Genomic DNA, 11,042 nt, shown 5'->3' on the forward strand with positions numbered 1-11,042 from the left:
GGCAAGATTATATGTGTGTGCTTTAAAAAAAAGGGGTGTAGAAAAACAAAATATGTAAGTTCTAATGACTCTCATTTCACATTTATCCAATCCTACAGTGAGGATTGAATTTGTGGTCGCATTATCATATTCCTATATTATAGAAAGGATAATATAAAGGAAGAGTTTCACGAAGTTGCCACGTGGTAAGAATTTATAGGTTGGGGACGTAGTTTGGAGGTTCAAGGAGGGGTAGAATTTGAAAAATATCAAGTTGAGAATTATATAAGTACGAAGCACTTCTATATCTCTATCTCTATCTTTATCTCTATATATTATATAAAGGAAGAGTTTCAAGAAGTTGTCACGTGGCAAGAATTTGGAGCAGTTTGGATATGCTGAGGCAGTGCAGGCATTGCATTCATGGATTAGGTGATTTAGGCCTCTTATGATGAGATGTTAATACATGCTAGGGTTCCCTAATGCTGATTGATTGATGGCAGGTATATACTTGGAAAGATGTTAGAGCCAAACATCCCAAGTTTTGGCCCAGATCCAACATGAAGGAAAAGCAACCAGTGGACATCTTTGTGGCCTTGATTGCAAATCCTTTGGGGAGAAGACCTCTCGTGAAGGTTTAGGCAAAAGGAGAGTATTTTGAAGAACAAGACTCCCAAAGGGTTTACCTCTGAAGTGCTATTGATTGCTTGTATGGAGTTGGGTTTCTTGGGGAATGTCCTCTTCTGTGTGGGAAGATGAGAAGTGGGAACTGGTTTGTGACCTTCTTAATAGAGAATGGGACTAGAAGCAATAGGCAAGTGGTTGGAAGTTTTTTTTGTAAAGAGCTGCTACAAACTTGTAGATATCAATATATTATTGTTCAAAAGAAAGTGATCACCATAAGGGGGAAATCACTTTTGATGGATCAAATGGTTCATATGTCCGCCCTGCTGCCCTTTTTAATGAGTGTGGTAGAGACAAAGTAGTGAGTGAGAGTAGTTATGATAGCGAACCACACCCCTTTTATTTCTAGCCAAATTAACTCCTAAGAATCGTGGGGGAGCTTTGGCAAGCTATATACCTTATAGAGAGTACTATGTACTGTCTTAAACCTACTGGCTAAGGCAACCAATAGCCCGGCCCCCTACCACCCCTCTTCCCTCCCTTTCTTAATTCAACATACTTTGGTCCTGAACTTTCCCCACCCTTGAACGATGCCTGCAGCACACCAGCAAAAGCTACCTTCTCCTTCTCCTGTTGCACCCACCAACCAAGCAGTTGAGACAGACCAGCCACTTCACATTGCTTTAGAGGAGGAATACAATTGCAGCAGCCTAGTACTACAAGAGCTTCTGCATCAGAAGCCCTTCATACACCACACTAATCTCAATACTAGCACAGCAATAGCAGTAGCAGGAGGGGGAGGAGAGCAAGAGAGCCACTATGCGTTGCAAGATGCGCTGCTCTTGCAGCACCAAAGCCAGCAACATGATCATGATCATCAACACCAGCAACATCATCATCCCCATCCCCATGACCAACAGCGCCATCTTCACCATGCTCGCGTTGATGGTGATCATCAACAAGGCAATCAGAGCTATGCTTCTCTGCTGAATCAAGCCATGGGGTGCCCATTCATAAGCCCATCAAGATTGAAGAGCTCTAGCACATTGTTCAGCAATCTTATAACCAATACCAACGGCACGACTCTGCCTGCCCTTTGTTCTGAGTTGCCCCCATTGAAAAAACCCTCCATTTCTTCTCTACGAAGGGCTAAGAGGGCCTCTCTCAGGCACGCCTTGAACAAGCCCCCCAAATCTAGTCATGGCCATCTCCTTCTCCTCGAGCAAGACTCAATCAGTACCCACCTCAATAAAGAAGATTTGGCCTCCTCCACATCTAGCCATTTCTTGACAGAGAGACAGAGAAGAGAGTTTCTTAATGAGAGATACCAAGCTTTGAGGTCTTTGATCCCCAACCCAACTAAGGTATTTAACTTTGTGTTCGAATGGCTTCCATAGCTGCTAAATTTGCCAAAGTGATATAATTGCCTCCATTTTAGCCTTTGGTTTTCCTAATTTTAACAATTAGGCGCCTTTGTCTCCCATTAAGACTTCTGAATAAGCAGTTAGGTAATATTTAATGAAAGGCCTGTTTAGCATTTGGGTGAGTTGCTAGGGAGTGTAAAGCCTTGATGAGCTTTTTGTCTCATGCATGTAAGGGGTTTGTTTCATTCTCAAAGTCTGATCTAATGTTGCCTTATTCCAGACAGACAGGGCATCTATTGTGCAGGATGCCATTGATTATGTGCAAGAGCTGAAGGAGAGGATGCAAGAGCTGCAACATGTGAAGGAATTGAGGGATCTGAAGAGAAGAAAAATGGGGGATGATGGCCCGGACAGGAGCAAAAACATTGGCATGGCGAGATCATGTGAGAGGAGACAGCATCACTCCATCTCTGATGAGGGTTCTCATGAGCTCAAAACTGGCACATGGATGCAGCTGACGTCAAAGTATGGGACAGAAGTCGATGTTCGGGTTGTGGAAGACGAAACCATCATTAAAGTGACCCAGCATTGGTTGCCACGCAGCCTTCTGCTCAATGCGGTGTTGATGCTGCATGAGCTTCAGCTGGAGCTTCTTCATGCTAATGGTGGAAGGATTGGCAACCACAATGTGTACATGCTCAATGCTAAGGTACTAGAAAACCTTTTCCTCCTATGCATTGCTTGGGCTCATACTCTTTCAAGTATAGTCTTGGTTAGGGGCTTAAACAGGTTGATTTTGGGGTCGCATGAAGTTTAATGATGACAACTATGACAGAGGTGGATGTTGCACACTTTTGAGCACTACTCAGGGCTCTCACAGACATAAGATGAGCGCCTGAACTCCCGGGATGAAACGGGCAGTTTTGCTGGCCCAGGACGCATCAGATATCTCACACCTTTTGGATGGGCGGGTGTGCCTGCATTAGGTTTGTTTATGGGTTCACATTGTATTTGAGGACAAAATACAGTATCAGTAGGCATGAATTGGCCAGAATTTGTAAGAAAATCTATGAAAATGCCTGCAGTGAGAGCTGATTGGTTAGTCATGCACGTGACCCCCGAGTCACTCCATTTTGGGCCTTACGACTAACCAATGACCTTTCACTGGAGGCATTTAATCTTAGGAATATAAAAAGCAAGAGGTGAGATCTCGAAAGTCCCTAAGTCAAGGTGAAATGCAACTCATAGTCCACACATACACCTGATGCTATCTATGGTTGTAAGCTTTGAAAGGGCAGGTCTTAGAAACCCAGGACCACCACAGCATTGGGCTTGGGCAGACCTTGAGACCCCTTCACAAGGGGGCATAGCAGTGATAATGTGAAATGTGATGATGGCCATAAAGATAGTTTAGCACCTGGTTTTTCCATGGTGTTAGCAGCTCTGGGGGAGCGCTGCAATTGTATCAACTTCTACAAGAAGAAAAGGATGTGCCTAGGCCTGCCTTGCTATCGGTTGGCCAAGAACCTCTCCCCTCCTCTGGGACAGCCTCTCAGCTGTTGGATTTTTTGGGTCAGCTGTGCAACAAGTGCGGGTAGGTAGCTTGAGCAAGGGAAAATGCCCGGGCATCATGCTTAGTGTGTTCAACAGCCTCAGGCTGGTCACACAAACTGCCCCAGCCTGTCATCATGTGGGACCTATCTACCAGCGTGTGTGAGGGATGGATGAGCATTCTTGCCTGTCCAACTCCCTGTCAGATTGCACGTCTGGGGAATGCTGTGTGTAGGCGTACATGCAAAACACCCCATTTGGCTTGGGGAAGCCTGAACACCCCCCGTGTAGCTAACTAAGATGCCAAGTCCTGTCCCATCAGGAGCTGCAGTATGGATAGGCAGGTAATGCCATCCATGAGACACGGATACTTGGTGCTGCATTGCGTCCATAGCTGTTGTGAGACAAGTTCTTGAAGGTGGACCTGTGTAGAAAATGGCCCATAATTTATAAATTGTGGTTTTCTGAACAACATATAGGTGGGCTGTGGGAGCTCTCATGTGGGCTTCCTCATATGTACATACATTTATATAGACACGTGCACATGCACGTGGGCACATACGAGTGTGTGCTCACATGTACACGTCTTATATATCTATGCATATATATGTATGTATGTATTTATATATATCGATATTTTTATCCCCCTCTCTCTCTCTCTATATATATATATATATATATATATATATATATATACACACACACATGCACATGCATTGTACACTCATGTGAGTGCATGCCTGCAAACATACTGGTTAAAGTGGTTCAAAGGGCCATTAAAAAAAGTTAAAATTCAGTGCTGGTTAGTGCCTTCATGAAAAGCTTGTATTCTGTTACGACAAGAACCGGATATTCTCTTGAAACTGCACTGGTTCAGAAACACAAACTTGGTGTGTGTGTGAGAGAAAAAAAGGTCTCCACCAAATGGTTAAAACCTTTATCTCTAAATACGGGAGTTATTTTTTACAAATTTAAACTATTTTGAAGGTAATTATAACTAAAACACCCAAAATGCTAAAAATTTTAAACCTTTAACTAAAAAAAACTGCAAGTATTTCAGCCGTCTAAAATACACTGTACCCGGGTTTTTATCGTACACTGGTGTGTGTTTTTTATTGCAAGGACGTGGAAGCTAAACGATTTTGATCTAATGCGTTGTGTGCAACTTTGCAGATGCCAGAAGGAAGAGAATTTAGTGCGGGCCAAGTTGCAAGCCGGTTGCTAGAAAGCGTTGATCAAGGGTTTATGCACCATGCTTCTGAGCAGCTAACCCCATAATTTTGGATGACACAACTAGCAGCAAAACACTGGTTAAACACATTTTGGTGGAGATTTAAAGATAAAATTTTACACTCTTGAGCTCAAATAGTAATACCATTATCATATACTACATTCTCCTTTGGGCAATTGAAATACATTAGGGCAACTACTAAGACCAACTTGATAGGCAAGTTTTTCTGGCGGGCAGGCAATGGATGGGCTACATCTCCCGCGCCCAAACGCAAATCACAGCCAAGGTTGTCTACTGCATACACAGAATCACATTCTCATTGATATGCCTAAGTAGGGAGCCGTCACCCTTCAAATGCACATTTGTGTTTCGTGTGTGTGTGTGTGCGCGCGTGTGTGAGAGAGAGAGAGGGGGAGGGAGAGAGAGATTGCGTGCGTGTTAACTCTACATATGTACCACTTTCACTAACTATTTCTTAACGATAGAATTCAGACTAGAAAGTGAAATTAAAAAAATCTCTTTTTTTTTTTTTTGAAGCCGTCCCTAAGCAAACCAAGGCCAGCATAGTTGTGTTTTGAGTCCAAAAAGAAAGATGCCCTCACATAATCTTTCTAAAATTTTTAATAAGGATCCTTGCAGATTGGAGGGAAATCATGAGTGGATTGTTTTAGAGAAAGGTTGAGTAGCCTAGTACCTCACATTAGTTATTAGTATTTGACTTTGTAATATGCATGCTTGTGTTGTATGAATATTAATGTACATATGTATGTGGAGAGAGAGAGAGAGAGAGACAGAGAGCAAATTATCCATGGAAGGCCAACATGGCCTATGAGACCAAATACACAATATGAAAGATCGTGAAGGCAAATGTCTTGTCTAATAAAAGAAAAACTACCAAAAAAAGTCTGACTAATCATCTTGCACATTCATCAACTCAAAGATGAGAGGAAAAGGAAGGTGTTTTCTTTGTAATAAAGTAGATAGAAGAATGTTTTTCATTTGTTAAAGTAGTTAGACTAGATATAGCTTTCATTTTTTGTTGCATGCGATTGGCCAAGGGGGAGGGAATTTTCTAGAGGTGGTGTAGCCTCTACAAGACAACATGTTCAAGCTAATGTGGCATAACATGGTTTGCTATATAGTTATGTACGTAGCATCTGGCATAATCATGCTCTTATTCAGTTGTTGTTGCAATAATTCTTTCTCAAATATGTAAGCTTCTTGCTTTGTATATGCAATCACTCTTTATCAAGTTTTTATTACGAGTGTTGTACCTTTATGCATGTTGTGACCTTCTTTAGTGATCATGTATGGAATGATTGCTACATGATTTCTTTACTCATTTTTAAAGTGTATCATATATATCAATACTTGGGTTTTTAATAAGCTTTCGTCTCTAGGCTTATGCCTATAGACTCATGTTTATAGGCTCATGTATACACGCTCATGTCTATGGACTCACAATTATGGACTTACATCAAAAGGCTTACACCTTTCTTATATAAAAGACTCACCCAGGTTTAGTGAGCTAGATGTACATCATGTCGGCTCACGCTTGTGGGTCCATGTCTCTAGAGTTATGGATCTAGACTCATGTTTGTAGACTCACATCTGTAGATTCATATTTGTAGGCTCAAATCTGTAGATTCATGTCTTACAAGAGAGAGAGAGAGAGAGAGAGAGAGAGAGAGAGAGAGGATGCAAAATGTATGGAAAAAAATGTCTTATTTTTTGAAGTTATGCCTAAGCAAACAAATTTGCAAACTACCTAACATGCCTTTTAGAAGGCTAGCATAGTTATGTTTTAAGTGCAAAGAGAAAGATACCCTTACATAATCTTTGTAAATTTTTTATATAAGGATCCTTGTAGGTTGGAGGGAAATCATGAGTGGATTATTTTAGAGAAAGGTTAAGTAGCCTGGTACCTCACATTAGTTATTAGTATTTTACTTTGTAATATACATGCATGTGCATGTGTATAAATATCAATGTATGTATGTATGTGGGGAGAGAGAGAGAGAGAGAGAGAGAGAGAGAGAGAGAGAGAGAGAGAGAGAGAGAGAGAGAAGTATCCACGAAAGGCCAAAATGGCCTATGAGACCAAATACATAATATGAAGATTGTGAAGGCAAATTTCTTGTCTAATAAAGCAAAATGACCCAAAAAAGAAGTCTGATTAATCATCTAACAAAGCTACAATGCCATGCATCAAATACATTCATCAACTCAAAGTCAAGAGAGGAAAAGGAAGGTGTTCCCTTTGTAATAAAGTAGATGGAAGGATGTTGTTTTTCATTTGTTAACATGTTAGACTAGATATAGCTTTTATTTTTTGTTCCCTAGGCATGCACTTGGTCAAGGGGGAGGAAAATTTTTTAGAGGTGGTGTAGCCTCCGCAAGGCAACATGCTTACATCCATGTGGCATAGCATTGTTTGCTATATAGTTATGTACATAGCATGCAACATAATCACATTGTTATTCAATTGCTGTAATAATCCTTTCTCAAATATCTAAGCTTCTTGCTTTGTATGTGCAATCACTCTTTATCAAGTTTTTTATTACGAGTGTTGTGCCTTTATACATGTTGTGACCTTCTTTAGTGACCTTAATGATTGCAACATGATTTCTTTACTCATTTTTAAAGTGTCATATATATCATCAGTACTTTGTTTCTTTACTAGGCTTTCATCTCTAGGCCTATGCCTATAGACTCACGTGTGTAGACTCATGTATGTAGGCTTATGACTTTGGACTCATGCCTCTAGACTTATGTTGAAAGGCTTACATCTTTTTTGTATAAAATAGACTCACCCAGGTTCGATGAGCTAGACTTACATCACGTCGGCTCATGCTTGTGGGTCCACATCTCTAGAGTTATGCCTCTAGACTCATGTTTGGAGGCTCACATTTTTAGATTCATGTCTTTCTGTAAACTCATGTTTATAGGCTCACATCCTTTTTTTTAAAATGGATTTTATTTTGAAATAAACTTACTTGGGCACATATTTTTATGAAATAGGCTTATGACACAATTTATGAGCGATTATTAGGTAATAACTATACTTAATACTATAATAATTAGAAAAGGTCAAGAATTTTCTTTGGAAATTATAGCTAGTATAGATTGTATGACTAGAAAATCTAAATAGGACATGGGTAGGTATGTCCTTTTACGAGTTTTAACGATTGTTTTAATTGCTTGGTACAATATTAGGTTTACTTACCTCTAGAATCATGTTTAATGGCTTACATATGATGTTGCCTTATGTCTCGAGACTTATGCCTCATGTGTCCAGATCAAGGCTCACATGTTCAGACTCATAAGTCATGTGTTTAGACACACAACTCATGTCTCTAGGCCCACGTCCTATGTTAAGTCATGTGTTCGACTCGCACCTTTTTTTCACGAGACCATGGACTCACGTGTTTGACTTAAGCATTTTTCTATGGGAGTGTGGGCTTACATCTCCCAACTCGAGAAATGGTTTGGCATGAAAACAATATGAAATGCTTGAACAAGAATCACAATATGGTTTGGCCTCTAGCTGTGGGGGTGAAGAAAGAGCTCTCTATGCCTAGATGGAGACAAGAAGCCGCAATCTGTCACAGAAGGGAGATGTAAGAGAAGCTAATGAAAGGAAACAACCTACATGCAAACCTATTTAAGCACGTAAACCATCTAGAATGCAAGAATATAATAGAACACATGTAAGCATGAATAGAGAAGAGCTCATGAGTATTCTATTGTAAGGGAATGAATGTGTATTCTATTTCAAGAGAAGAGAAGACCTCTCAAAAGTATTCAAGGGAATGAATGTGTATTCTATTTCAAGCATGAGTAGACACAAGAGCTCAAGTGTATTCTATCTCAAGAAATAGAAGAAGACAGCTCACAAGTATTCTATTCCTTAGCCTTACCAAATCACGTGTTATTGGGTGTTGCCTTAAGCGATAATGCAACTCCTCGATGTGGATGCACTAGCTTGTCCATCACGTCCTCACTCCATTGTCACACCGGAATGCTCCATGGATATGGGGGTGAAGGATGAGCTCTCTATGCCTAGATGGAGGCAAGAGGAGAATGGCCTTAGTAATAGTTGTCTCTCATAAAAGGCGAATGAAGGAGAAGGCAATAAGAGGGAGCAACTTATAAGCAAACCTATTCAAGCACACAAACCATCTAACATGCAAGAATCTAATAGAACACATGAAAGCATGAGTAGAGAAGAGCTCACAAATATTCTATTTCAAGGAAAGAGAAGAGAAGATCTCATGAGTATTATTCTGCAAGTAAATGAATGTGTGAGTAGACAAGAGCTCACAAGCATTCTATTTCAGGCTGCAATGTAACTCCCCCGATGTAGGTATACTAGCTCATCCACGTTATCACATCCTCACTTTGTTATCACATTGGAATACTCCATGGCTATAGGGGTGAAGGAAAAGCTCTCTATGCCTACATGGAGGCAAGAAGAGAATGGCCTCACAATAGTTGTCTCTCGTAAAAGGTGAATGAAGGAGAAACTAAAAAGAGGGGGAAACATACAAGCAAATCTATTCAAGTATAAAAACCATCTAGCATGCAAGAATACAAGAGAACACATGTAAGAATGAGTAGAGTAAGCTCACAAAATTATTCTATTTTAAGTAAGAGAAGGGGAGCTCACAAGTATTCTATTACAAGGGGATGAAAGTGTATTGTTTATTTTCAAAAATTAACTTATATATAAGTGACTAGTGTTCACACTAGGCCAGCTAAAACTTAAAAATTACTGTTCAAGTCAAAATATTACCTTAGTCTTGTTGAAGCATGTGTCGGTGGGTCTTGCCTTCGAGCCACCAAATGTAACCTTCGATGTGGGTGCTTTGGCTCATCCATTGTGTCCTCATTTGGCTGTCACACTGTATGGCTCCTTGCTAAAGGATTGAAGGAGAGCTCTCAATGTTTAGATGGAGGCAAGAAGATAGGACCCTTCACAATGGTTCTCTCTCACAGGGGAAAAAGAAGCTAATCAAAGAGAGAAGCCCACAATCAAACCTATTTAAGCATGCATTCAGCAAGCAAGCATGAATTTAAAAGTATACAAGCAAGCAAGATGTTATGAGAATATATTTTAAGTCCTCTTTAAGAATATTAATTTCCCCTCTTGAGTAATTTGGGGACGCCTAGGTTACTCTTGCGTCATGCCGGCTAAGTTAATATCGTGGGTGACACCACTATAAATATTAATACGTGCGGTATATGACGTATACTTGGGGCCGTCTATGATTATTTCAGTTAGGTTTGTATGGCAGGGTGATTCCTGGGATACTTATGCCTGGTAGTCATGAGTTGGAGATGGTTTGTGCCTGTTTAGTATTTGTGGGATTAATTTAATTATTAATTGGGCTTATATTTTCAGGTGAAGAAGATTACGAGGATTGATAAATAATGTCGAGGAGAATGTTTCTTATGCGCATCATATTTATTTTTACAAGCGTAGCTTGTAACCTTAGTAGTTGAATTTTCCATTTTGATACATTGGGAAAAATACATTCATAATGTTGAATTTATTAAAGCCTAAAGGCCTTACCCTAGTCCCAGTTTTTGAGACACTCTATTTTTTGTTGTGGAAGAGTGTCGTGCTCTCTAAAAGCACACTTTGTATATTTTTGGAGGCTATGGCCTATTTTTGATGGAAGCTAATAAAAATACTCTTGTGTGAGGAAGGCCACGCACAAGAGGGGGCCCAGCCTTGTGTTGATGGTGATGTTTTTCTTTCTCTTGCCTTATGTTTTGTTATATGCTTTAACTTTCAATTTAATTGAAGTAGTTGTTTTAATATTTGATATAATTTATGAGTTTTTGATTATTCTCTTTAAGAAGATTAAAGGGTCCCGTGACAGTGGTATCAGACCTTTGGTGTAATTTAATTTTCTTGAAGGCAGTCAAAAGAGGTGAAAGAGACAAAAACAGAGATGATTTTGGTAATTTTCTTGAATTTAAATTAAAGAAGAACATGTTTAGGGATTTTTGTTTATGTATGGATGAAATAAAGCTTGTTTTTAACCATTGGGTAATCAATCTCCATCAATCTATTGCCCAAAGGGTAAAACTAGGTGGAAAACCATTAGTGGGTTTCCCAAAACCATAAAACCACCTTCCTCTTCACTAATCCTTTTCTTAATCTGTCCATACGGATTGAAAGAGCAAGCAGAGGAGCATGGTCATAGCATGATTGCTAAACCAATAAGGCTGTCTGAATTCTATAATCAAGGGTGGGAGGTGATGGATTTTTCTTAATTTCTCTC

General features: G+C 39.9%; 1 protein-coding gene across 1 annotated transcript; it reads left to right on the plus strand.

Moving 5' to 3' along the window:
• Positions 1-1,059: 1,059 nt before the first annotated feature.
• On the plus strand, positions 1,060-5,259 carry LOC147616247 (transcription factor bHLH89-like). The gene is made up of 3 exons (XM_086777040.1): positions 1,060-1,967; positions 2,248-2,676; positions 4,692-5,259. Exons 1-3 carry the CDS (start codon positions 1,194-1,196, stop codon positions 4,794-4,796), a joined length of 1,308 nt encoding a protein of 435 aa, XP_086633166.1. The 5' UTR covers positions 1,060-1,193; the 3' UTR covers positions 4,797-5,259.
• Positions 5,260-11,042: the final 5,783 nt, after the last annotated feature.

The sequence above is a fragment of the Cibotium barometz genome, chromosome 38, assembly GCF_041138505.1.
Source record: "Cibotium barometz isolate CiBa-2024 chromosome 38, ASM4113850v1, whole genome shotgun sequence".
Classification (NCBI taxonomy): domain Eukaryota; kingdom Viridiplantae; phylum Streptophyta; class Polypodiopsida; order Cyatheales; family Cibotiaceae; genus Cibotium; species Cibotium barometz.

Bases quoted from the DNA above. Each gene is read 5' to 3' on its own strand.
- LOC147616247 (XM_086777040.1), top strand. From the start codon at position 1,194: ATGCCTGCAGCACACCAGCAAAAGCTACCTTCTCCTTCTCCTGTTGCA. The intron at 1,968-2,247 runs GTATTTAACTTT...GCCTTATTCCAG, and splicing joins TGATCCCCAACCCAACTAAG to ACAGACAGGGCATCTATTGT. The intron at 2,677-4,691 runs GTACTAGAAAAC...GCAACTTTGCAG, and splicing joins TGTACATGCTCAATGCTAAG to ATGCCAGAAGGAAGAGAATT.